This window comes from Molossus molossus, unplaced genomic scaffold (assembly GCF_014108415.1).
Source record: "Molossus molossus isolate mMolMol1 unplaced genomic scaffold, mMolMol1.p scaffold_m16_p_18, whole genome shotgun sequence".
Lineage (NCBI taxonomy): Eukaryota > Metazoa > Chordata > Mammalia > Chiroptera > Molossidae > Molossus > Molossus molossus.
The window spans coordinates 15,599,647-15,625,318 of record NW_023425353.1 but is presented as its reverse complement, the minus strand read 5'-3'; the positions used below and the strand labels follow the sequence as shown (position 1 = coordinate 15,625,318).

The window sequence follows — 25,672 nt, the reverse complement described above, 5'->3', positions numbered from 1 at the left end:
TCACAGGTGTAGCAGCCTTTGACTTGTGGAATCTTGAGCTTCCTAAGCTGGGGCTGCTCTTACCCTCTGTGTTCCCACCAGGCTGGGGCAGGGGTGTTCAGAAAGTTAATATTTAATCTCAGAGCACCAAGCTTTGTGGTAGGCTGAGCCCAAGGGCAGCTAAGGTTCTAGACTGCTCAGACCTGGAGTCAAGCTGTTCTGGGGCTGTCTTCCCTCCTAGCTTGTTGCTACAGAGCCAAGGACGCGTTTTTTTCCTGACCTTGGACTCTCACTTGACTCAATGGTTTTTCTGGCCAAACCTCAAGGCTCAACATAAAACAAGTTCCTGCCTGATGGCTTGCTCTGGAGTTGGTGGTGTAGCATCTAAAACCTGTCTACTTGTAGATAGCATACCAGAGCTTTCTCACTTAAGTTGTCTGGCTTTAGTTGAAAAGGATATGCCAGACACTAACCTGAAACTCATGTCAAAGACTCATAAAGATTTATTCCCTCTCCAGTTTTTGTGGGTGGGGAGGGAGCTAAGATGGGTAGGATTGTTGAAGAAAAATTGAGATGTAACTAGATTTATTTTTACACAGACCCAGGAGGTTCAGGACCGTATAGCCTCTCATAGCTGAGAGCGTAACTAGAGTCATTTAGCTGAAAGTCTTCCAGTTCCCCACAGTTTGAAGCAGAAATAGGTTCATTTTTAGCTTTGGATTGCATCTCTCAGGTTTTGGGGGGTCCCAACCTCTCAGGCAGCCTGCCTAGCTTTCCTCTGTGGCTTATGTTTGTAGATATTGCTGTCTTTCTGTTCTTGTCTTTTGGGTTCTTGTTCTGAGCCTAGGATTGCATTGGAAAGATGGTGTGTTTCCTTCCCACAGAGGGCCTAGAGGAGCTGGTGAAGCAAAAAGGCTTTCTGGATGGAGTTTATGCGTTCGAGTATTACCCCAGCACCCTGGGGAAGTACATCATTGCCATCACATGGGGGGGACACCACATTCCAAAGAGGTGAGTCTCCAGCTGGAGTTGCATCTTCTCTGGAGGTGTGCTCCGCCCAGGGCAGGCTCACCGCAGGGGCTTCCTGGGCAGCAGGAGGGAAAGAGATCTGCTTTGTTGCAAACATTTTTTTCTTTCTGGCAGCTCACAGACATTTGGCCTGTTCTCAAAAGCAGCAGAAAGTCACTGTGGTTTCGGCTGCCTTGCTTTAAATCAAATGCTGGTGGTTAGGGGCTGGTGGGAGGCGGGGAAGCCAGAAGGAGCAGTAATAGAGAGCAAATGGGCTGTCTGCATACCCTTATATAAACCGATATTCTCTTTCTTTCAATGTGAGCCTCTGTTCAGGAATGCCAGGGGGGTAAAACCTGTGCTATGGTTTACATTAAAATCCTCTACGTGAGTGTAGTCAAGAACCAAGGGACCAGTCTGCAGCTTTGCCTTGTGGGCGTTGCAGTTTGCCCGCTCTGTGTTTCTGTGTTTTCCAGCTCTCCTGGGGGCAGCTTTTAACTCTGAATAAATTTAGTTTACCTTGAGAAATACCTGGGCATATAATAGGGTTCTGAAAATCTAAGCAAACTATTTTTTAATCTCCTGCCCGAAAGTAAAATCACATTCATTCGTGTATGAGCCAACGCCTGTTCAACCTGGCTTTCTTGTTGCAGCATAAGCAGAATGTGGAAAAGTGTGCACCCTTTTACGTTCCAGGGCTCAGTGTCTCATGAGCCCTGCACACAAAAGGTAAATGACCAGAAAGATAGTGCAAGGCAGTGTGGCTTGAGTGCCAACCCAGTGGCCACATGAATGCTCCGAGAAACAGCACATTATTTCATATTGTTGACCTAACAATGGCTGTGGGGCACCTGTGTGGAGGGTGGGCTTGGATGGAGATTGACTGCAGGTAAAAGGATCCAGCAAGTGGAAAGAAGAGGCATAAACAGTTTGGCTGTATATACCCCCTTCTTTACTCTTCTTTAATCTTCTTCTGTTCCTTTTGTTTTAGCCCTTTTGAAGTTCAAGTTGGCCCTGAAGCAGGCATGCAGAAAGTCCGCGCATGGGGCCCTGGCCTCCATGGTGGGATTGCCGGGCGGTCAGCGGACTTCGTGGTGGAGTCCATTGGCTCTGAGGTGGGGTCTCTAGGTGAGTGGAAACAGCTGACCAGCAGCTTCTGGAGGGCTACAATTACAGGGGCTTGTGCCTGGTGTTAGGCTGAGAGTTGGGGCCTCCTGAGCCTGAGTACCCTTAATTTCCTGGTCTCTTGACCACCTGCGGCCACCTCTGCATGCTGCTGTGGAATTACAGTTCCCCTTTTCCTCCTGACCTTCAGGTCGCCCTCTAACTCATTCACTCATTCATCCACTACACCTCAAGGGAAGGGGCTTTCTATGGATGTTGGCCTGGAACATGGTAGGTACTCAGCAGATATTGTTGACTGATCCTTAGTTTAACTTTTCTGAAATCAGAAATTTGGGGAGTACCTTTTCTTTGGAGCATGACTGAATATACTTTAAATACACATCTGATGTATATATGATCACTTTAGATCAGTGGTCAGCACTGATCTCTCTTCAGAGGATCAGATAGTGAATATTTTTGTATTGTGGGTCATATTCTCTCTCACCACTATTCGACTCTGCCCTTGTAGCATGAAAGCAAAGGAATATGCTGTGTTTCAGTAAAACCTTATTTACAAAAACAGGCAGTGGTCAGATACGGCCTACTGACCATAGTTTGATGACCTATATTTCTGGTATTAGGAATAAGCAAAAAGGGAAAAATAAGAAATCACATTAAATTTTTTCTTCTAGAGAGGAAACAAATATTTTGGTAGATCATTGTAGATTAGAGATAATATTAAACCTTACAGCATATCCTTTCAGACATTTTTTTGTATATACGCCTACAAATATTTATCTGCCACCAAAAAAAAAAAAAATATCTGGGGGAAATCTTTATACTTCCTGCCTCGATAAATATAGGACATATTTCGATTTTCCATGGCCTCCATGGAATTCCATTGCATGGATATATTTTATAGGGCTCTCCAGTTATTTCCAGGGCTTTACTGTAAAAACAATGCTGAATACAGATCCTTGTATCTAACTGTTTACACACATCCTTGGTATTTCCTTCAGATAAAAGCCCATAGATGGATTTGGTGGAGGAAAGGGTGGGCGTTGGTTTAAGGTTTTTGGTACATGTTTTCATACTGCCAGTAAAGGTTTGCTGGTTGACCTTTATGTTAGATGATGTTAACAAAGTATAAAATCCAATTTTTCCATCTCTAGTGAAGACTCAGAGGCTTGGTTTTGTAGGAAAGGGACACAAACAGATTTCATTCTTCTGCAATACTTGGCTTTTAGGCAGGCAGAGGGAGGGAGTTGGTAGTAAACATAAACCAGGTACTTTTCACCATGTAACCAGGGGTCCTCCCACCCATCTCCCAGGGTTTGCCATTGAAGGCCCCTCCCAGGCGAAGATCGAGTATGATGACCAGAATGATGGATCATGTGACGTCAAGTACTGGCCCAAGGAGCCTGGTGAATATGCCGTTCACATCATGTGTGATGACGAGGACATCAAGGACAGTCCGTACATGGCCTTCATCTACCCGGCCTCAGGAGACTATAACCCAGATCTGGTGAATCAGCTTGATATATTTCTGGCTTCTCTTTTCTGTCTTCCGGCACTCTCCCTGGTGCCTGGAGAGTTGCCTTCAGCAGTGTGTTGAAAGATGGCAGAGAGGAGCCTTTTAGAGCTTAGCAAGGAGACAGGCCTGAGTTGGAATCCTGGTGGTACCATTGAGTACTTTTCTAACGTTGGGCAAGCGACTTACCTCTGACTCTTGATATCTTCCCCTGTAAAATGGGAATGATAGTACTGTCTGCTTCCTAGAGTTTCTGGGATGATTCAAGGAGGTAACTAACATGCATAGAGACAGCCCTTAGCCCAGTGCATGGCCATGTAGGGGCTCCAGAAGAAGCTGTTTTCTTACAACCTGGAACATCATAACTTGCCACTTTTTGAGGTTATTATTTCAAGATGCTCCGTGGATAATGGTGTTTTTTTACTCCTCAGCTCCCTTCTCTTAAATTGGAGCCATATTTTCAGTGTTTCCTGAAGCTTCTCTCAAACCCTTTGCAGACTGATAAGCATCAAGTCTGAGCCAGCCTGGCTGACAGGAGGAGGCCCCTAGACCCCATATGTACTGCTGTTGGCCCACGTGGGAAGCTGTCTGTAGGCTTTCTGCTGGTTCTTTGCTCTCTGGGAGCTGCAAATATTTAGAATGTTCTTGGTGGCAAAGCTTCTGAACTCCTTTGAAGAGTAACATTGAAATTGGTCGTAGCTGAAGGTCCCTGCCCCCGTGACTAGAAGCCCTCAATGTCAGCTCAGAATAAGGCAGGGAGTCCAGCCTAGCTTGGGGCCTGCTTATAAAGAATTTTCTCTTTCATGAGAGTTTAATGATTAGGATTTTCCTTTCAGTAACTGTCCTGTTACTTAAGTGCTATAAAGCTAGATACCACGTTGGTTTAGGCCTTCCCCCTGGTCATCAATCTTCACATAGGGGTTTAATTGGCGTCTTACACAGAAAGAGAATCATTATTGGTCTTCTGCCCCAGGTTCAAGCATATGGGCCAGGTTTGGAGAGATCTGGGTGCATCGTTAACAACCTGGCTGAGTTTACTGTGGACCCTAAGGATGCTGGAAAAGCTCCCTTAAAGATATTTGCTCAGGTAAGTTGCCAGGGACCACCTGTGCAGGTAATTATCAGGTGACAACATCCTACAGTGTAATGGCAAGTTGTTCGGATTATCTGATTCTCAGTTTTCTTATTCACACATTGGAAACAGTAAGAATGTCTCATGGGGTATGTGAGTAGTAAATGAGATTCCAACATGTAAAGCAGGGTGCTTTTCTTATGATGATGATTTGTATTCTGTGGAACCAGCCCTTGACTGTTTCAGATTTTCCTGTAAATGTCTTGGTGTGACTGAAGCTTCCTAGGCCATGATGAGCGGGTTTTAAACAGGAATTAACATATTTAATAATGATGATTTGTATTCTGTGGAACCAACCCTTGACTGTTTCAGATTTTCCTGTAAATGTCTTGGTGTGGCTGAAGCTTCCTAGGCCATGATGAGCGGGTTTTAAACAGGAATTTATTAAATATGTTAATTTAATTGAATTTGATCAAAAGATTTCAATGTAGGCATTGAAATTAAGCATTGAATGGTCATGGTTTTCTTTTGGGGCCATTTGCTGTTAATGATTAAAACTAACCAAATGCACGTAGTATTTTCTCACCTGTGGTCACGGTCATTTTATTGTGAGAACAGGGCATGTTACAGTCCTTCCGTGTGGTTTTGTTGGATGAGTGTGTGGTGACTTGGCTGTCTCAGGAGGCCAGTGGCCCTGTTGGATGAAGACAGTTGAGGGCCAGTTCTTTTCTTAGCCGCTGCTCTTTTGCAGGATGGGGAAGGCCAACCCATTGACATCCAGATGAAGAGTCGGATGGACGGCACATATTCCTGCTCATACACCCCAGTTAAGCCCATCAAGCACACCATTGCCGTGGTCTGGGGAGGTGTGAACATCCCGAACAGCCCCTACCGGGTAGGTTGTGAGGCAGAATCCTGGCCATGGTATGAAAACGCCCAGTCCTGGGGCAGGTCTGGACTCCATCCATGCCTGATGGCCAAGGCAGGTATGTGGGAAGAACCCATCATCCTTGGAAGGCCTTGAAAGATGGACGCCCTGAAGGACAGAATGCTCTAGTTTGCCCCAAAGGACTATTTCTAACAATGTTAACTGTTTTATAGGTCCAAGTGGAGGAAAACTTGATTACAGCTTCCTCCATGTCCTCTCTAGGTCTACATTGGGCAGGGAAGCCATCCCCAGAAGGTCAAAGTCTTTGGGCCAGGTGTGGAGAGAAGCGGACTGAAGGCAAATGAGCCTACTCACTTCACGGTGGACTGTACCGAGGCTGGGGAAGGTGAGGGGCTTCACCAACGCCACGATTGCTCCTCCTTGGGGAATTACGTTCTTTTTATAACGGTTCAAGGGCAATGAACTTTGAACCAGGAAGTAGTCCACCTGAATAGGTAATCTAATGAACCTCTGTGTCAGTTGCTTGGCCATATCTGTGCTGATCCTCCGTCCTTTCTCCAGCACCTGGCTTACCACCATCCATCCCTGCCTTGTGTTTCTTATTGGAAACTTCCCAGTTACTTATTTTGGGGTGTTTGCCTGAGCTGGAAGTGATTGAGACATGCTGTTTCTTGTAAACTGGTGCTAATGAGCTGGTCTGTTCCAGGTGATGTCAGTGTTGGCATTAAATGTGATGCCCGGGTGTTGAGTGAGGATGAGGAAGATGTGGATTTTGACATTATTCACAACGCCAACGACACGTTTACAGTCAAATATGTGCCTCCTGCCGCCGGGCGATACACTATCAAAGTTCTCTTTGCATCTCAGGTGTGTGTGGGGGTCTGGGTTCGTTCTGGCCACCTGTGTGCATATTTCCTTTTTGTTTTTTTTTTTAGCAATAGGAAAGATGTCTTCAGAACTCTGCTCTGTAGTTTTTCTCTCTGGTTCACTAAAACCAGGTAGGGGAAGAAAACCCAGAACTAAAATTTCTAACAAAAGCGAGGCAGCGTATCCAGTGTGGTTCAAAGCAGGGCTCTGGAAAGAAATTGGTTTGTTATAAACTTCCATCAACTTTTTGGTTGGGATGTAATTAAGTTCTAGATGTGTTCTGCTTCGACCTCTTTGAAGCAATGACTTTGGCCTCAGCCTTTAAACTCTTACAGAGGGAGGAGCTTTGAAGTTTCAGGTAGAGTTCCTATTTATGAACGATAGTGAAGGTGGTGGTGAGCAGTACCTAACACGGGAAGAATGGAATCCTGATGATTCAAATTAACCTTACATAAAAAATAGGGACCTCAGAAGGAAGTTCTGTTTCTAAAGGTGCTGTCTTGAGTTGGCTTCACCCGGTTAACCTGTTTGCCTTTATTCTGACGGTCTGTGACATTCTTTTTGGAGAATTACAACCATTCTATTTCTGATCAGTTCCTTGCATTCCCCAAACCATAGCTCTTAGCTGTCCCTAGAGGACATTTCCTTTCCCCTGACCCCATATATTATTGTCACCTTTGGTTTGATTCTCGGTGGTATTGTTTGCATCCTAAGTACTCAGTGATTGGTGTTAAAGGCTCAGGGTTTCCAGATTAGTTTGTGGGAAACCTTCCCTTTGGCTGTGAAGAAAATGGGTGAAAGCCTGTGATACAGGGGATCAAGGCATTCCTAAGTGACCGGTAGTGCCCCTTACCTGATGCTAGAGCGTGGCCTGTGGTGACAGAGGTCCGCTCACCACTGTCAGAGTCACAGCCGTGCTGAGGATTCCCCTTTCGCTGGGGCAGAAGGCTAAGCTCTGGCGGTTGCTCTGGGGGCTTTCCTGCTGAGACCGTGTCTCCGCTACAGGAAATCCCCGCCAGCCCTTTCCGAGTCAAAGTCGACCCCTCCCACGATGCCAGCAAGGTGAAGGCGGAAGGCCCGGGCCTCAGCAAAGCAGGTGAGAGGTGGTGTGTGCGAGGCCGCCCTGGAGGCTCTGCAGGCCAGGTGAACGGGTGTGCTTGGTCGGGGGCCTTGTGGGACCCGCGGCAGGTGTTCTGTCGGGGCTCCGGTTCGGCAGGGCAGAGCTCCTGCCCAGCGGTTGGCAGTGGCTGAGCCCCAGCCCCTGTCCCTGGCTGCCTGGGTAGAGCAGGTATTGGTGAACCTGTCAGACTGGTTCTAAAAAGTGAAACTTCAGCCAGGCCTGTCCTCACTTCATGGTTTATCTTTCCAGGTGTGGAAAATGGGAAGCCAACCCACTTCACTGTCTTCACCAAAGGGGCTGGAAAAGCCCCGCTGAATGTGCAGTTCAGCAGCCCCCTCCCTGGCGATGCGGTGAAGGATTTGGACATCATCGATAACTATGACTACTCCCACACTGTTAAATACACTCCCACCCAGCAGGTAGGTCCTTTCCAGTCCTGGCCCGCTGGCCCGTCCAGGCTTCTTTCCCTCAGTGCTGTGCTGGGTCCTTTGGATGCCGAAGGTGTAACCCGTGTTCCCCCGCGGGAGACCGCTCTTCACGCCTTTGTTCTGACCTCTGGAGCTCCGACAGAAGCCTGGCTGGTTCTGTCAGGAGGGCCTGAAGGACGCCCCAAGAACCAGTGGGAAGCTAGCCCGTCTCTCCTCACTCCCGTCTCCACCCCCGCATTGGGTTTTAGCAGAGAAATGCTCTTGCAATTCAGGACCTAATATTTTCCTCTCTTTTATACACACTCTTCCCATCCTTACCAGCTACCTTTTAGTCTTTGATTAATTATGAGAGAGAGAGTTGCCATACTTTTGTTTTTTCTTCTTGGTCCTTTTTGCTTAGTTTACCCTTTTTGCAAAGTGTTCTAGTGGGTCTTTCTCTGAGTCATTCCCCAAAGAGCCAGTGTTCAGCTTCTAGGTCCTCGGGCCTAAAATACTATTTAGGGCCCCATATTGTCCCCTTTTACAAAATGCAGGAATACAGACAGGATTTTACCACCCGGGGGGTTTTGCTCTGATTACATTAGGCAATCAGGGCCTAAAAAACCACCTCTCTGTGCACATTCATGTTTATTTGTTTAAAGCTGTTTTTCTTCATGTCCATGCCTCTCAGGTCTGGGGAACAGGTGGTTTCCCTGCAGAAAAGCCTGGATTTACTGCTCGTGCAGAGTGTTCTAAACAGTCATTTCAAATCTCCCAGACTCCTTTGTTCTGGAAGAGCAGCGCCCTCTATCTGAGGAATGCCGCCTGGCAGCAAGGCCCTGCTTCTGCAGACACTGCTCAAGAGCCTGCTCAGTGAGGGGCGGCTGGAGCGTGGTGGGGAAGAGAGAGGGGTGCAGTGACGGTGAGGACAGGTGGAGGGGTCCCCTTGCACTGTGGGGTGCCACATCCTTAGAGATGGACTCTTTACTGGGAGAACTTCCCTGGCACTGAGAGGGTTTCTCTGGGGCAGGTTCGTGTGCCACATTGCCTGGGTGGCTTCTTATGCGAGATGTGCTTTCTTCTGTGGGTTGGTTTATTTTTTTACTTTCAGGAGGGGTTCATTATTAGCAGTGGTCTGTTGAATACTTCTGTCGACCAAATACCCATTTGCCATCAGGCTAAGTAGGTAATGACCTTCCTGCTGATGCTCCTGAGGCTGGCGGGAGCCTCCGGGAGCACCAGCTTGATGTCATCTTGCCAATACTCCCCGTTCCTTCAGAGGAGGTAGCAGAACACACGGACATCCACACTGGTCAGATCACAAGGTCACGGGCTCTTCTAAAAACATTTGGAGACCTGCTTTGTCCTGTACCTATATACCCCTCTGTTTTTCAGCTGCGCTGCTAAAAAGTAAGTGGCAGAAGTCAGGACAGGCTCAGGTTTTGACCTGCATCCCCAGAAAGGAGTTTAGAACCCATTGCCCTGGATGACCCCAGCTGCTGCTCGAGGTGGAGGTGGAGGTCGAGGGCCCATGTCCTGTTTTGTTGCATTTGATATGAAGCTAAAGTGGGAGGATCCTTACTCCAGAGTCACCCCAAGATCACGTTTATCCAGTTCTCTGATAGCAGATTTGAAGGATATCTGCACACTCAGTGGCCACTTGGGGCTACTTGTCCAAATGCTGCCCATCCTACGTTCAAGGAGCCTGATGAAGTCTTGGTGTCAGTCACTGCCTCTCTGGTCCCTTGTTGTTTAGAGTGAGGTTTCTGTTTTGTTATTTGGGTAACTTGTAATTCTGCGTATTTCTCTATGGCATAGAAAACAGATTAAGTCTCTCCTTTTGAATTGTGAGTTCCCCAAGGATAGGAAGGTGTGTGTGTGTGTGTGTGTGTGTGTGTGTGTGTGTGTGTGTGTTTGTTTCATCCATGGCCCCGGGCTTAGGGCCTGATGCCGTGGGTGCACTGTGTGGATGTATGGTTGAATGGGTGAATAACTGAAGCCTCAACTCACAGAGACTATTTAAGAACTTTGTAATCGGCTAGGCGAGTGGGGCCTACACTCCTCATTCTCCTTTGAATTCTCTTTTCTGAAGAGCACCCAACAGCCTAAGATGGGGTCAAATGAGTGTACCTTTTGAACACCGCTCTTGGGTATAGTTAAGAGGCCTGGGTCAGCCCAGGAAGCTGTGCCTGGCACGGAGGCGGGGAGCATACTTTGCGGGTGGACACCCACAGGCACACCTCAAGGTTTTAGGGAATAAGGGGCTGGAACTTCCCAGCAGGGCAGCTGTTTGGTGTGTGTGGAGAGGGGGATGGGAGTGGGCTCCAGGGGAGTGCTTTGCTCTCAGAGTGCGGACTGCAGTGGAAGGCGCCAGGGCCTCACCTGATCTCTAGCTCTTTGCTCCCGAGTACCTGCCTGCTGTGGACCAGGGGTGGTCGTTGCTGGTTGCTCTTGTTAGTTCTTGTCAGAAGATAGTGGTCAGAGATCTTTTGGCTTCGGAAGAGTGGACTTGTTGGGCTGGGGCTTGAGGACCTCCCAAAGGTCCAGCCACAGCTTGATTTTGTGGAACGGAAGTTATGCCAGTTTCCCCTGAGGATTTTGCCTTCTGTGCTTTGATTGTCTGTGGCCTCGAGTGACTTCAGTTTCTCACCCCAGGCTTCCCCGAACACAGTGGTTAGAGACGCTGGTGGTAGCAGCTCCATGGTGTGCAGTCAGGAGCCCTGGAAGTGAGAACGCCACCTGCTACTGTGGCACCTTTAGGAAACCCCGTGAGCCTGCTGAGGTTCACAGGTGACAGTCCCTCCCTTGAAGTGTGATCACTGCTGGTGGCTGTGGTGTCACCGCGGTCTCTCCATCCGTCTTCATCGGAGCTCTCAGGTCACGGTCTTGGGTGTGTGTGTTTCACAGATAAGATTAAGGTCTCAGAAGCACGTAGGGAGGGTAAAACTGCCGCAGTCCAAGAAGGAAGTCTTTGTGAAGTCGCCAGTGGTCACTCCGCCCTCTGGGGGAAGGCACAGACCATTCCTTGGCTGGGGCTTCTGAGCAAATCTTAAAATGCTACGGACCATGGCGGAGGTAACTCCCCAAGCTTTCTTCCCTCCCCCACTAGGTATTTAAAGTAGAGTTAATTCCTATCTAAGTGGTTTTTTTTTTTTTTAATGACTGATAAAACATTCTTTATTTTAATAATTTTTTTTATAGTGATTTTTTTTTTTTTTAGATAGAGAGTGGGAGGGAGAGAGAGAAACATCAATGATAGCGAAACATAGATTGGCTGCCTCCTGCACACCCCCTAGTGGGGACCAAGCCCACAACCTGGGCACGTGCCCTGACCAGGAATTGAACCGACAACCTTTTAGTGCACAGGACGATGCCCAACCAACTGTGCCACACTGGCCAGGGCAAATCATATTTCTTTTTATGGGATGGGGAAGCTTAACTGGAAGAGGATTTTTCCTCTCCATTGCCACTCCAGGGGCGTGATCTGAAAACATATAGTGGATGGTGGAGAAGGTTTCTCCAGGACCCTGGCTTGGCTGTGAGGCCCTGCCCTCGAGAGTCAGAGGCTTGGAGGCAGACTGAAGCTCAGATGAGCTGGCGAGTGGGGTAGGCCGGTGTGAAGTAATAGATCAGTCCCTGCACTGTTGAATCTGACCGTGCAATGTTATACCCTGGTGGCAGGGGCCAGTTCGTTTTGTGCGCAGTGCAAATAAATCCTGGAAAGTCAGTCCTCCCTTCTTCACTGATACAACCGACCCCGCCACCCCGTTATTACAAAGGGAGTGTGAGAAAATATACACAGGCCAAAAGCTACACCCTTTTAACATTTGATCAGTTGACAGCTTTCCACAGGGGCTGAATTCCAGTGAGCTCTGGGTTCCTGGGGAGGATCCTCCCCGCCTCCCTGCCCCCCATTCCTCACCTCTGTGAGGTGAGGGGAATCTCGATAGACTGAGACAGCCATGGGCTTTCTTGGAGCCTGGGTTTGTAGGGAGGGGGCTGCGGAGAGGCCAGGACTGGGCTGGGGCGAACAGCCTGGCTGCTAGCGAGGGCGCCTGCCAAGCCCACACGCCCACTCTGCCTTCCCACTGCCCACTCTGCTCCCCGACACAGACACGGGAGCTCATATCCTGTGCAGTGCTCTTCGGACAGCTCCAGGTGAACTCTGCAAATCTCTTTCTCAGCTTGGTGGCTGTCCTGATTCCCAGGACGTAGAAAAAACTGGTTTTGTTCAGTGAGAGGCCTCCAGGCCCAGCTGCGTTGGCCATGGCCAGGGCGGGGTGTGTGTTGGGTGCAGAGGTGTGTGGCAGAGTGCTGGGGTATGGCTTCAGGTGCTGTGGTGTGAGCCCCAGCGCACACTTACCAGGAGGGCGACGGGGGAGAAGTGACTTTACCTCTCTGAGCCCAAGTTTCCTTTCCTGGAAAAATTATAATGACAGAGGGAACTACCCCTTAGGACTGTTTCTGAGACTGGATCCAGGAAATGCTTAAAAGCACAGTGCGCATTATGCTCATTACGTTGTCCCTGTGGTTAATTGCTCTCATTTTATTTGATTTCTCAGACATTCTTACGGTGGGGCCAGAAGCTTAGAGAAATATGTCTGAGATGCTTTCTGTATCCACTGAAGTCAAATAAATAGCCTGTGTCTCTGGGAAGGAGGAAAGACCCAGAAGGCAGGTTTAAACACCAAGTTAGTGTGTTGTTACCCAAAGGTGTACTCGGTTTCCTCTCATTCCAGGGCAGCATGCAGGTTCTGGTTACATACGGTGGCGATCCCATCCCGAAAAGCCCTTTCACTGTGGGTGTGGCTGCCCCGCTGGACCTGAGCAAGATAAAGATTAATGGGCTGGAAAACAGTAAGTGTGTGAAGGGAGGGGAGACCGGGTCCTTGAAGACCACCACCAGGAGCTGTCAGTTAGATTCCCTTCAAAGGACGGTTCATAGAGAAGCACTTTCTGGCTTAAGAGACTTTGTAGGAGAAACTTGTTTTTGAAGGAGGGCCAAGCAGTGGGAACCTACCTGCTGCTTAAGGTCACCGAGCCTCAGTTTTGTTATTTGTGCGGTGGGGGTGGGGGGTGGAGGTGGTCAAGAACACTCAAGGGAATATTGGGAAAATTAAATGAGCTAAGAATTCAGACCCTGGCACAGCAGCTCAGGAACTGCTGGCACTGCAGTGAAATGTTTTCATTAAAAAGAAGTCGGGCATATTGCGTCTGGCAAGCTTCTACGGTGCCAGCGGTCCTTGGCCACTGCACCCACGTCAGGGTCGAGAGTCAAGCATGAAAGCCAGCTCCCTGGCACTCTGAAACCACAACTACAATCCATCCTCCTCCCTCACCCCAACATTCCTTTAGCTTGTTTTTACTACAAGCTCATTTCATTGCATTTAAATTAAGAAAAATTTTATTAGGGAAAATTTCAAACATAGAAAAGAAAAGAGAACAGTATAATATGAAGATTGATGTACTTACCACGCAGCTTCAGAAGCTTGGCATGTGATTATAAAATTATTGTTTTCCCCAAGGAATGCATAAACTGATTTTTCATCTAAAAGACATCCCAGTTTAGATGTAAAATCCACTTTAGCCATCACCTCTTCCCTCTCTAGGGTTAACCGAAGTTACTGGTTCATTTTCAATCCTTCCAGACCTCCTGTCTGCATTTGCACGTTCGAACCTGCCAGCAGGAAACCTTTGGCAGTGTTTACTTTGGGTTAAAGTCATCCTGCCATATCCCCTTCAGCCTGCCTTTTACGTCAGCTGTACTTCTTGGAGACCATTCACACAAGTGACTGCAACCTGGCTGCACCTTGGCGGCACATGGTCACCTGCTTTCAGGTGCACCATGGGCTTAGTGTGTACCCCTAGGGAAGGCCTCTTGTTCCACCCGTGAGGGTCTCTCCGGGTCTCCGTGGGACCATCGGGGGGACCATCGGTGAATGAGGCCAGCTCCCAGCTCCAGGGCTCTGAAACCTGAGCTTGATGCCGGCGTTTCTCCCCGGGGGGCAGCCAGCTCTGAGCACATGAATGGTCGCTGTCTAACCCTTCACCAGTCTTCTCGGCACTCCTTTCTCCAGGACACCAAGAGTTTCAGCTCTAGACCCTGTAAATCACAGGCCGATTAGAAAACCCTTTGGGACGTGGCGCTCCGAGGCCGCCTTGCCCTGGTTCCCAGCCCTGGTTCCGCAGTGTTCAGCGAGTCAGGATTCCCCTAGGGGAGGCGGGGTGGGTGTGCGGGTCTGTTCCCGTTCCCAGGGCTTTGTTTTGGTTCAAAGTCCTTTCCCTGTTTTTGTCAAATGCAAACCATGGTTTTCTGTGGCCTGCTCTGCAAAGACCTTTCAAATACCAGCTCTATGACTTTTGCTTTCTTGGCTGTAGGATTAAATTTGCTGCCAAGAATTAGTAAATAAAACACTGGCTTATGGAAATGTTTTGATATAAAGTTAACACCAAAAGTAAGTAAAGGAGAGAAGACAGTGTCAGATTATAAGTTACTGGTTAGCAAAGTAGATTGTGGAGTCAAATACGTTTAAGTTTGAGTCCCAGCTTTGTGACCTGCTGCCTACGGACTCCTGGACTAGTTACGTCACCTTACAGAGCCTCAGTTTCCCCATCTGTTAAAGCCCTTAAATACCTCATAGGACAGTGGTGAAAATGAAGGGAGATGATGTGCTATACTAAAGCCTGAAGTATAGAATGCATTAAGTAAATGATAGCTATCATTAATATTAATAATTGTTAATAATTAGTTAAGCGGCTTACCTTTTCCAGGAGTGGAAGTTGGGAAGGACCAGGAGTTTGCCATTGACACCAGAGGGGCAGGAGGCCAAGGGAAGCTGGACGTGACAATCCTGAGCCCCTCGAGGAAGGTGGTGCCATGTCTGGTGGCACCAGTGACAGGCCGGGAGAGCAGCACGGCCAAGTTCATCCCTCGGGAGGAGGGGCTGTACGCCGTGGACGTGACCTATGACGGACACCCCGTGCCTGGGAGCCCCTACACGGTGGAGGCCTCACTACCGCCTGATCCCACCAAGGTCAACTTTTGTTTTTGTTCCAGAGCGTGTTCCCTGTTGTCTGATACAGCGCCACACGTAGTCCTTCTCTGATCCTGGTGAACACCTTTAGAAGGTCGTGTCTGATGAAATCAGTTCGCAGTGGCTGGCAGTAGTTCTCTCTCCTGCAGTTCAGCGTACAGGGTCCTGTGAGCAGCTGGGTCCCACCCCGCTCCTCCTCTCACTGACTGGCCGTGAGGGGCTCCCCGCCCCTGAGTGCCCCTGAGTTCTGTTCCTTCGTTTGCTGGTGTAGTAACGGTGTTCACTTCAAAGCAGCCTGTTGGGTGGGGGGAGATGTGTGAATGGGGAGGCCTCAGCCCACTATCTGCACACAGAGTGGGCTCACTCACAGACACAAGAATAATTAACTATAAAAATAGGCTATTTTAAAAAAAATTCTCACCAGAGGATATTTTTTTATTTATCTTCAGATAGAGTGGGAGGGAGGGAGAGAGAGAAAAACATCGATGTGAGAGAGAGACATTGACTGGTTGCCTCCTGCATGACCCCGATGAGGGCTGGGGATGAACCGCCACCAAGGTACATGCCCTTGACTGGAATCGAACCTGAAATTCACTGGTCTTCGGGCCCACGCTCTAACCACTGAGCAAACCAGCCAGGGCTAAAAATAGGCTTATTCTCATTCTCATTTCTTCCCAGTAGTCATGAATCAAGGGTGTTCGAGTATTTCCAGTGATCTAAATGGCATGAATCCTATGAAACTGTCTTGTTTTTTAAATCAGAGACAACAGCTTCATCCTCACCTCTCCCTGTTTTAAAAACGGTAGTTTTTTTTGTTACTGCTTTTAAATTTTTATTAGACTTTTTTGTTGTTGTTGTTAATACTCACCCAAGGATATTTTTCTGTTGATTTTTAGAGAGAGTGGAAGGGAGGGAGGGAGAAAGAGAGAGAGAGAGAGAGAAACATTAATGTGAGAGAGACACATTATCAGTCACCTCCTGCACAACCCTAACTAGGGCTAGGATTGAACCTGCAACCTATGTACATGCCCTTGACTGACTGAGAATCAAACCCATGACCCTTTGGTCTGGGGGCCAACACTCTAACCATTGAGTAAAACCAGCCAAGGCTATTAGACTTTACTTTTTAGAGCAGTCTTAAGTTCATAGTAAGATTGAGAGAAAGGTACAGAGATTTCTCACTTCATCCCAGCCCCCACACATGCATGGCCTCCCTGTTACCACCATCTTCCAGCGGAGTGATCCATTTGTTGCAACTGATGAACCTGCATTGACACGTCATGATCACTGAAAGTCCATAGTGTACATTAGGGTTCACTCTTGGTGTCGAACAGTCTACGGGTTTGGACAAATGCATAATGACATGTATCCACCATTACAGTTATTTTTTTATTATGCGGAATTTGTTGAGGGAGCTGTAGCAGCCAAAGCGATAGTGAGGTCCATGCAGGCTGTTCTGTGAGCGCTCCCAGGGAACCTGTGTGTATTTGTGAGACCGGAGGTTAGGTCTCCAGCTCTACCCCAGAGGTTCAGAAGAGCTGGGCCTAGCAGGAGAGAGACGTTGGACTCTTGCTGCAGAGGCCCACGCCTCTCCCCTGTGACTTTCAGTCTTGATTAGTTCACAGCCTCGTCTCCTTTAGCCATTTGCAGCTGTCGCTCAGTGGTGCGGGGAGTGTGTCACAAGTTGGGCCCCAGGGAAAAGGCCCATTCATTGAGATGCAATTCAGTGCAGTTTAAAGGCTTGCTTGGGTGCCGAAAGCAGTACCAGCTGAGCAGCAACGTCAGAATCAGGCAAAGCTTGACATTTGTTCTTTCTTCAACTAGGTGAAGGCCCATGGTCCTGGCCTGGAGGGTGGTCTTGTGGGCAAGCCCGCCGAGTTCACCATCGACACCAAAGGAGCGGGAACCGGAGGTCTGGGCCTCACCGTGGAGGGTCCGTGCGAGGCTAAAATTGAATGCTCCGACAACGGCGACGGGACCTGCTCCGTCTCGTACCTCCCCACAAAACCCGGGGAGTACTTCGTCAACATTCTCTTTGAGGAAGTCCACATACCTGGTTCTCCCTTCAAAGCTGACATTGAGATGCCGTTCGATCCCTCCAAAGTCGTGGCGTCGGGACCAGGGCTGGAGCACGGGAAAGTGGGCGAAGCTGGGCTGCTCAGCGTTGACTGTTCTGAAGCGGGACCCGGTGCCCTGGGCCTGGAAGCTGTCTCGGACTCGGGAGCGAAAGCTGAAGTCTGTATTGAGAACAACAAAGACGGCACCTATGCGGTGACCTACGTGCCCCTGACCGCCGGCATGTACACGCTGACCATGAAGTATGGCGATGAGCTTGTGCCCCACTTCCCCACCCGAGTCAAGGTGGAGCCCGCCGTGGACACCAGCAGGGTCAAAGTCTTTGGGCCAGGGATCGAAGGAAAAGGTGGGTTCCATAAAAAAAAAAAGAGGGAGGCTGCAACCCTCCACCTTTGTCCCAAAATGTGTACTTTGGTTGTGTTGTCACTTGACTGAAGCTACCGTGGAATGAGCTTCTTTTGGTGTATGTGTGGGGTGCATGCACATCAGTTTCCTGACTGAGAGTCAGCCCACTTGTCTGTAGTCACTTATTGTGTCTTAAGTGCCAAGAATCTTGCTTCTTGGGTTTGCTCCTAGTACAAGGTATTGGTGATCTTCTCTGTGTGGTTGCTCTGCAGATGTGTTTCGTGAAGCCACCACGGACTTCACAGTCGACTCACGGCCCCTGACAAAGGTGGGGGGCAACCACATCAAGGCCCACATTGCCAACCCGTCAGGGGCCTCCACCGAGTGTTTCGTCACGGACAATGCTGATGGGACTTACCAGGTGGAGTACACGCCCTTCGAGAAAGGTGAGTTTGATTTCTCCTTGGACACGACCCTTGTTCAAAACTCTGCTTGGCTATTTCCTCCTGATGGCTGATGCTGGTTTCTGCCCCGTGTGCTCAACCCATCATCTCGGCAACAGGCGCTTGCAAAGTGATGGGGAAATATGAAAACCTACCTTTCCATCAGAGCTGCCCCTCAGGGGCTGGCATGCTGACCCTGTTATGTGACAATTGGGCTGGGTTTAGCGTAATCCTCATTTGTGCATTTTTTTAGCACATTGATTTTCCCTCCTGAATATTAAAAATTATAAAACATTTTGATAAATGATAAAAACATAAAGAAAAAGAATCAAAGTACCGTATGTCTTCATTACCTGGATATAGGAAACCTATAAATATTCTGGTATAGATATTTTAATCTCTTTTTATAGATGCATGTATATTCTGTTTTATAGATTTTTCTTTGTCTTTTGGTTAATGACTGGATGGAGTTTTCCCAAAATAGGGTAGTATGTTTAAGGTGACTGACTTCAATGTAGACTTAGTGATATTTGCTTGCAGGAGAGGCTGTGTGTGTGTGTTTTGGGGGGGGGGGGGGGGTATTGTGGGGGTTATATGAATGCCAAGTGAACAGACAGCATAGACAATTTATATTTTTAAAAAATCGGTTATATCAATATTACTATTTCTTTAACCTGCCCTTTTCAAGTAACATAGTAAAGCACTCAGACATGAATCTTAGCTAAACCCTGGAGAAGTGTTATTTTCCACAAGTAGGTGTCTCCTGTACAATTATGTTTTTGCTTGTTGTTTTGAACAGGCCTCCATGTAGTAGAGGTAACATATGATGATGTGCCCATCCCAAACAGTCCCTTCAAAGTGGCTGTAACCGAAGGCTGCCAGCCATCTCGGGTTCAAGCCCAAGGACCTGGACTGAAAGAGGCCTTTACCAACAAACCCAATGTCTTCACTGTGGTTACCAGGTAAGCAAGGCCCTGAGGTTTGTGTGTTGACTCTATAAAAGGAGTAGCCCTAAGTAGCTTAACTGTTTATAAAGAAGTTTTTTGGGTGTTTTCTACATATGTGTAAAGTCTCCCAACTTTTGAGAGGCATTTTTTTTCATGATACATGAGGCTTTATTCTGTAGAGACTTATGTTACAGAGAAAGACCAGGTATACCAAAAAGGTACCAGAAAGCACTGATAATAACAGTCATAAAACTGCTGGAGCCATCCAGGACTAGAAGGAAGCTTCTTAACTTGACAGTGCTGAAATATATAGCCAATCTCATATTTAAGTGAAATATTAGAAAAATTCCTATTAAAAGCTGTCACAAGGCACATACCTGAATTGTACTTGTAGTCCTAGCCAATGCAACTAGATAAGAAAAACAAGTGAAGGATAAACATTGGGAAGCAGGGCTCAAAGCTGTCTTTATTTGTGTTACATTGTTGAGAAATACCCTGTGCAGCCCCAGCCAGGTGGCTCAATTGGTTGGAGCATCATCCAGAGAAATACTCTGTGTGAGAGGTGTCACAGTAGTTAAGTTGGGTTAGCTAAATGGGAAATTTATAAAGGGATTTTAAATGAATTTTGTCGATAAGCAGACTGATATGAACCACTAGTACTACTTTGCTTTCTTTTCCACACTTTACAGAGGGGCAGGAATTGGTGGGCTTGGAATAACTGTCGAGGGACCGTCAGAGTCAAAGATAAACTGCAGAGACAACAAAGATGGCAGCTGCAGTGCTGAGTACATCCCCTTTGCTCCAGGGGATTACGATGTTAATATCACATATGGAGGAGACCACATCCCTGGTAAGCTCTCCCTCAGAAGGAACCTAAAGAATAGCTGATTTTGCATGAAAGCAGATTTGATTTTGCATATGTCCCTGAATAAGAAATATAGTCTGACATTTGCAGTTGCTGCAAAGGGAGAATTTTCCTTAGGGCTGCATCTCCAGGAATATCCCATCTCCCAGTAGGACCAGTAATGTCAAAAGAGCATTGGCTTGGAGTTTTGTATTGGTTGTTCATGTATTAGAGAACCTAGTTCTTAATTTAAAGGAAAGCTGTTTCTTTACAAAGTTGAAAATCTCCATTTTATTCTGTGGTTGGTTCTTATTAATCTTATACATATATCTTGTTTTCATATTTTTCCATTGATAGTCCTGGTAGTTGATAAAAAAAACAACACAAACTCAAATGCTCATTTATTACTTTCTTTTCTATGGAATGATATAGTATATACACTTACTGAAAAACAGGTTGTGATCCTCAGAACTGTGGATGTTTTGGGCTGGATAATTCTCGTTGTGGGGGCTGTCCTGTCCATTGTAGGGTATTTAGTGGCCCAGTTTGTAGCAACCAAAAATGTCTCCAGATATTGTTATATGTCCAGTCACATGTCAAAATGATCTCTAGTTGAGAACCACTACTATACACCATTCAAATTATAAGAAGGTAATGAAGGGCCATCCCACTTTCATGTTCCAGCAGGGGGAGTTTCCATCGGTTCTAGTTCTGTTTATTTAATGAAACACTTGCCACCCAGGTGACATGTACAGGTGAATGTGTGGTGTGATGTGGTCGCAAGTCCAAGGACTCGAGGGCTGCTCCTGGGTCAGCTTATGCTTGTCCCAGGTGTGGTAAGAAAGAGCCCCGGAGCAGGAGGAGCCTTGGGCGGGTCAGTGTTGTTCCTTCCCTGAAGGCCATAAGCCGGGGTGAGACCGAGGGGAAGGGTCAGGCTGAGGGTCCTATTTTCAGGTTTCTGAGTTGGCTCCCAGGAAGCGGGAGTGCCTTCTTTTTTTTTTTATCCTCACCCGAGGATATTTTTCCATTTTTTGTACAGATAGAGTGGGAGGGAGAGAGAGGAAGGGAGAGAGAGGAAGGGAGAGAGAGAGAGAGAAACATCGATGTGAAAGGGACACATCGAGTGGCTGCCACCCACACGACCAACCAGGGCCGGGGACAAACTGCAACCGAAGTACGTGCCCTTAGCGGGAACCGAACCTGGGTCTCTCCGGACTGCAGGCCGACGCTCTAACCGCTGAGCCAAACTGGCCAGGGCGGGAGTGCCTTCTGACCACACACTCTTCCCCTTGGTCATACGCAACGGCACACACACTCACATTCGCTTTCTTATCGATCAGAAAGCATTGAATTCTGCGCAAAGAAATTCTACTCAGGTATTCATTTAAGCCTTAATTCACTTAAAGCTATATTTCTCCTCAAACTTGTCCTTACAGCTCTTGCCATAAGATTTTACATTCTTGTGATCACTTACCAAGGGGAATTCAGCCCTGGTCCAGAGAGTCGAAGCTCCTCCCCTCTGTAAGCTTCTTGTCTAGTGTTGCAGGTACTAAAACTCATGGTTTAACTGCTGTGGAGAAAGAGCAGGGCTCAGTGACAGAATACAGAGCCATGGGTACCTCCTGGAGTTTACAGCTCTGCAAAGCTCAGAGAATGCCACCAGAGATGACCTGGTGGCTCCAACCAGGCAGGCAGCAGTGGGGATGAGCATTTCCTGTTGTGGACGCAACAAAGCTATTTTGACTTTGGGGATGTCTAGAGGATGCCATCAGCTCTGAAATGCCCCTTGCAGGAGAGGGTGAGTCTGGCCCCTGTGGCTGACCTGGGAGCTGGAAGCGTCTGGCCATCCTTGAGCATAGCAGCAGAATGAAGCCCTTTTGCAGTTTCCCCATCAAATGTAGATGGTGCCTTTTTACGTTTCAGACTCGGTGGCCTCCCCCAGCCAAAAGCCAGCTGCTCCTGGACCCCAGAGTTTTCCCAGGCAGAGTCATTTAGTGAAGTGTTGGCTGGTTGTCTTAGTGTCAGGCTTCATAGCTAAGGCATCTTATGAGGTGCTGCCGTGAAACATTCAGCAACCTGCTAGCTTCTGATTTGCCTTCATGGGAATTTTGGTTGGTTAAACATTAGTCCAGTTTTTCCTGGCCTGGTACAAATCCATAGTGGGGTTACTTTTAACAAGGTATCCTGTCTTAGCCAGTGGCACATTGGTTTCCTCTGGTGGTCTGTTTGTGGTGGCTGCTTAGACCACGGGATCGACTGGGATGAGTGCATTGGGGAGAAGGTCTGCCGTGATTGATGATGATGTCTACCTGGGGTGTGGAACAAGGGAGTGGTACCGAATGCTCGCTATCTGCCATCTTGGACTTAAAGTTACCTTGTTGGTTCTGGCTGCTCTCATGCTCAGTTCAGACAACTTCCAGTGGAGGCTCAGAATCCCTTGGCCTCTTTTCCAGGCAGCCCCTTCCGGGTTCCTGTGAAGGATGTCGTGGACCCCAGCAAGGTCAAGATCGCCGGCCCTGGGGTGGGCTCGGGTGTCCGAGCCCGCGTCCTACAGTCCTTCACGGTGGACAGCAGCAAGGCCGGCCTGGCTCCGCTTGAAGTGAGGGTCATGGGCCCACGAGGTGAGTGTGCACCCTGATTTCCTGCTGACATTCAACTTGCTCAGGACGGAGGCAGCCGCGACCCAGAGCAGGCACTTTGCTTTTGAGTTTGGTCAGGAACTTAAACTAAATTTCTTTCTTTTTTTTCTTAATTTTTAATTGATTTTTAGAGAGAGAAACATCAATCGGCTGCCTCCTGCATGCCCCCTACTAGGGACTGAAACTGAAATCTCGGCAAATGCCCTGACGGAATCAAAACGGCTTGGGATGATGCCCAACCAATGAGCCACACCGACCAGGGCTAGAGTTACATTTCTTAAGTTACTCTGTTGTTCTATATTCTAGCTAAATAGAAGTTCCTGTTTAAGATGTAGACGGGCCCATTATCTCTCTAGTGGTCTGTCTTTTCTGTTTATTTAATGAAACAGTTGCTACCCAACTTAAATGTCTTTATGGGGAGATGAAGCTCTGGTCGAGTTGGGGCTCTCACATGTAACTGGGCAGCTGCTTCATGTTGTTCGGCATTTGTGAGGTGACGGGCTAGTCTGAATTTGGGCGGGCGCTGGGTTTGGAGGTGATGCCTCTGCTTGAAATGCCTTGGTGCTCAGGTGGAGCACACCCAGAACTTCTGGAAATGACAGCCCATGTGGCGCCTGGCGTTGTCACTGTCCCAACTCCCTGGAGAGAGGGTATCCTTTGGGGGATGGGCTCTGTTGGCAATTTCGTTCCCCTTCTGGCAGCCTGGAAGTGGGGTTTGGTAAGGCGAGCAGGCCATTTGGGGACAAAGCACTTTATGGTGTGACCACATTTCCTCTTCTAGCATTTGAAAGGTGTTATATTCTCTGCCTGATTTCTTAAATTATCTGGATTTGTCTCCAGTGATGTGTTCTTGACTTCACAGAATTGGCAGATGGGGGGGGGGGGTTCCTCTTTTGAAGAGGAACTGTCTCCTTGAAGGAATTACTTCAGTAGGAGGTCATGCCCTTTACAACTCAGGGTAGAAGTGGTTTGGGGAAATGATGTCATGGGCTAGAATCTGATTGTACAGTTATTGAGTCTCAAGCTGTGTGTGTGTGTGAGAGAGAGAGAGAGAGAGAGAGAGAGAAGCTTAGATATGTACTTCTATTATGGAGGATTCTTAAGTAACAGCCTTTTAATTTTAGCTGATGAGACAGATTCCCAGTCATGGCGCAGCCCCTTGAAAGCTATTTCAGAGTTCTTTAAAGGTGACCCGAAGGGTGACTTGATGGAGACAGGTTTGCATCTTCCTGTTGGCTACTGCTCTAATTTATGGAATCTGAACGCCTCTTGCTGGCCTCACCCCTGAAATTGCCGTGTCCCTGCCTCCTCTGCTTTGCTTAATGAGTATGCTATGCTTTGGTTAACCTAGCCTGCCTTGACCCATCCCTGATGCTTATTTTAGAACTGGGATCTAGAATCTACCAGCCAGTGCATGCCTTGCTTGTGCTCTGACATGATCTCCAGCTGTCTCCCGCATGTGTCACTTTGATGGTCCCCTTTCCCCATGAGAAGGGCACCCTCACCTGCTCTGCACCTATACCCAGTGTGTTGGCACCTTTGGCCTTTGCTCAGAGGTGGCCACAAGTCTTGACTGGCTAGCCCATTGGCTAATCTTTGCTGTTCCAAGTTCTGGACTCTGTGGCCCTTTCTCAGCTGTAGAGGAGCCATGGCTGCATCTCACGCATGCCTGAGAGCGCGAAAGGAAATGAGAGCACGTGTGTAGCACGCATCTTCACCGTACGCCCTCCAGGAACGAGTGCAGGCGGTCTCCTTAATTATGCTCTAGGGCCGACTGGGTGTACTTCAGCCAGTAACAAGCTCCAGGTGTCTCTTGGGGTCATTTCTGCAACCATGAATTGAGAATCCTGTCTCCTGTGATTTCTTAGGCCTGTGATTGTGGCCTGCTTGCATTTATAGTTACTCATCAGTGGAGAGCAATAGCTCTTGGGGATGAATGTGATCCTTTTTGAACTCGGCTCAGGGTAAGGTTAGGCAATGCCTCAGACCTCTTATCTCTGCCCTCAGGCCTGGTGGAGCCGGTGAACGTGGTGGACAACGGGGATGGCACACACACGGTGACCTACACCCCATCCCAGGAAGGGCCTTACATGGTCTCTGTTAAATATGCTGATGAAGAGATCCCTCGTAGGTAAGCTTTTCACCCTTAGGGAAGAGGTCCAATCCAGACTCAGGCCCACCCCTCTGCAGGGCTCACCAGCATCGCTCCGGTGGCCCATTCATCCGTCTGTGCATCTGATCTGCACGTATTACCGAGGACCTGCTAGCCTTGCTGTCTGTGGCTCCTGCCCTCTTGCCCTTCCCCACCTTGTTCCTTTAGCCATTATGAACTTAAAGACAAGCTGAAATTAATGAGTTGGAAATTTGGGGAAGAGTCAGAGGAAATGCATTAGTTTATTAACGTCTTCTTTCTGCTGACCCTGCAAGTAGTTTTCTGATTAAGGCAAAGACTTTTACTTCTATACTTGAGGATTCAGTGGACAATAGCATTCCCATAACGGGTTGGCTAGAAACCTTGTTCCTCGTTTTCGAATTAGTTTGTGTCCCCGGAATATAATCAGGGAAAACTGGTCTGTTGTAGGATGGTTGCTGCCTCATGGTTGTACATTTCTGCTGGATTTTAGATGTTGACCAAACTGACCATTTTATCTGCTGTAGAAACCCTCTGCACCATCTCAGTGTCTTTGTGTAAGAGAGGTCAGATGTAGCGAGGTCGATGCGTATCCATACTGACGGAGGGTGTGTGTGTGTCTGTCAAGTCCCTTTAAGGTCAAAGTCCTTCCCACATTCGATGCCAGCAAAGTGACCGCCAGTGGCCCTGGCCTCAGTTCCTATGGAGTGCCCGCCAGTCTTCCAGTGGAGTTTGCAATCGATGCCCGGGATGCCGGGGAAGGCCTGCTTGCTGTTCAGATAACGGTAACTTGGAGTTATTTTCTGGAGTCATACTTCATTAATAGGACCTAATTTTCTGGCCAGCGGCAAGAACAGGATCTCAATAACCAGTTTCTGACCTGGCACCGATGTTTGACAGATTTTGCCCACCCGAGAGTCAGTAACCATGCGAGAGAACATGCGTGCGTGCCTGAGAAGTCTGAGGGCATAGCTCTAAGTGCCACCTTTTGGTGGCTCTCACGTACTGGCTCTCTGTTGTAGCTATTCCCGTGTTTTCATGTTTTAAAATACTCACTGGATTAGTTAGGACTGAGTTGCTGCAGGTCACAGTAAACCCCCAAATAAATAGGAGTGGCTTAAACACATGGAATTATTCTCTCTTGTTAATGAAGGCCAGGGGCAAGTCACCTGGGTGCTGTGTGGCTCATCCTGAAGGTCTCTGTGTGGACCCCAAGGCTGCTGGTGCCCTGGCCAT

The 25,672-nt window shown here is 48.1% G+C and overlaps 1 protein-coding gene across 5 annotated transcripts in view; it reads left to right on the top strand.

Moving 5' to 3' along the window:
* Nucleotides 1-25,672, top strand: part of FLNB (filamin B) — a 134,588-nt gene that overhangs the window by 76,454 nt on the left and 32,462 nt on the right. For all 5 annotated transcript variants that reach the window (XM_036266425.1, XM_036266423.1, XM_036266422.1 and 2 more), the window contains exons 10-27: nucleotides 864-990; nucleotides 1,979-2,115; nucleotides 3,423-3,616; nucleotides 4,596-4,709; nucleotides 5,446-5,589; nucleotides 5,845-5,968; nucleotides 6,290-6,450; nucleotides 7,456-7,546; nucleotides 7,820-7,989; nucleotides 12,717-12,834; nucleotides 14,749-15,011; nucleotides 16,836-17,433; nucleotides 17,705-17,878; nucleotides 18,675-18,837; nucleotides 19,512-19,672; nucleotides 22,120-22,287; nucleotides 24,313-24,436; nucleotides 25,065-25,221. In XM_036266425.1, coding sequence (XP_036122318.1) covers nucleotides 864-990; nucleotides 1,979-2,115; nucleotides 3,423-3,616; nucleotides 4,596-4,709; nucleotides 5,446-5,589; nucleotides 5,845-5,968; nucleotides 6,290-6,450; nucleotides 7,456-7,546; nucleotides 7,820-7,989; nucleotides 12,717-12,834; nucleotides 14,749-15,011; nucleotides 16,836-17,433; nucleotides 17,705-17,878; nucleotides 18,675-18,837; nucleotides 19,512-19,672; nucleotides 22,120-22,287; nucleotides 24,313-24,436; nucleotides 25,065-25,221 — 3,188 coding nt within the window. The remainder of the gene's footprint in view (nucleotides 1-863; nucleotides 991-1,978; nucleotides 2,116-3,422; nucleotides 3,617-4,595; nucleotides 4,710-5,445; nucleotides 5,590-5,844; nucleotides 5,969-6,289; nucleotides 6,451-7,455; nucleotides 7,547-7,819; nucleotides 7,990-12,716; nucleotides 12,835-14,748; nucleotides 15,012-16,835; nucleotides 17,434-17,704; nucleotides 17,879-18,674; nucleotides 18,838-19,511; nucleotides 19,673-22,119; nucleotides 22,288-24,312; nucleotides 24,437-25,064; nucleotides 25,222-25,672) is intronic.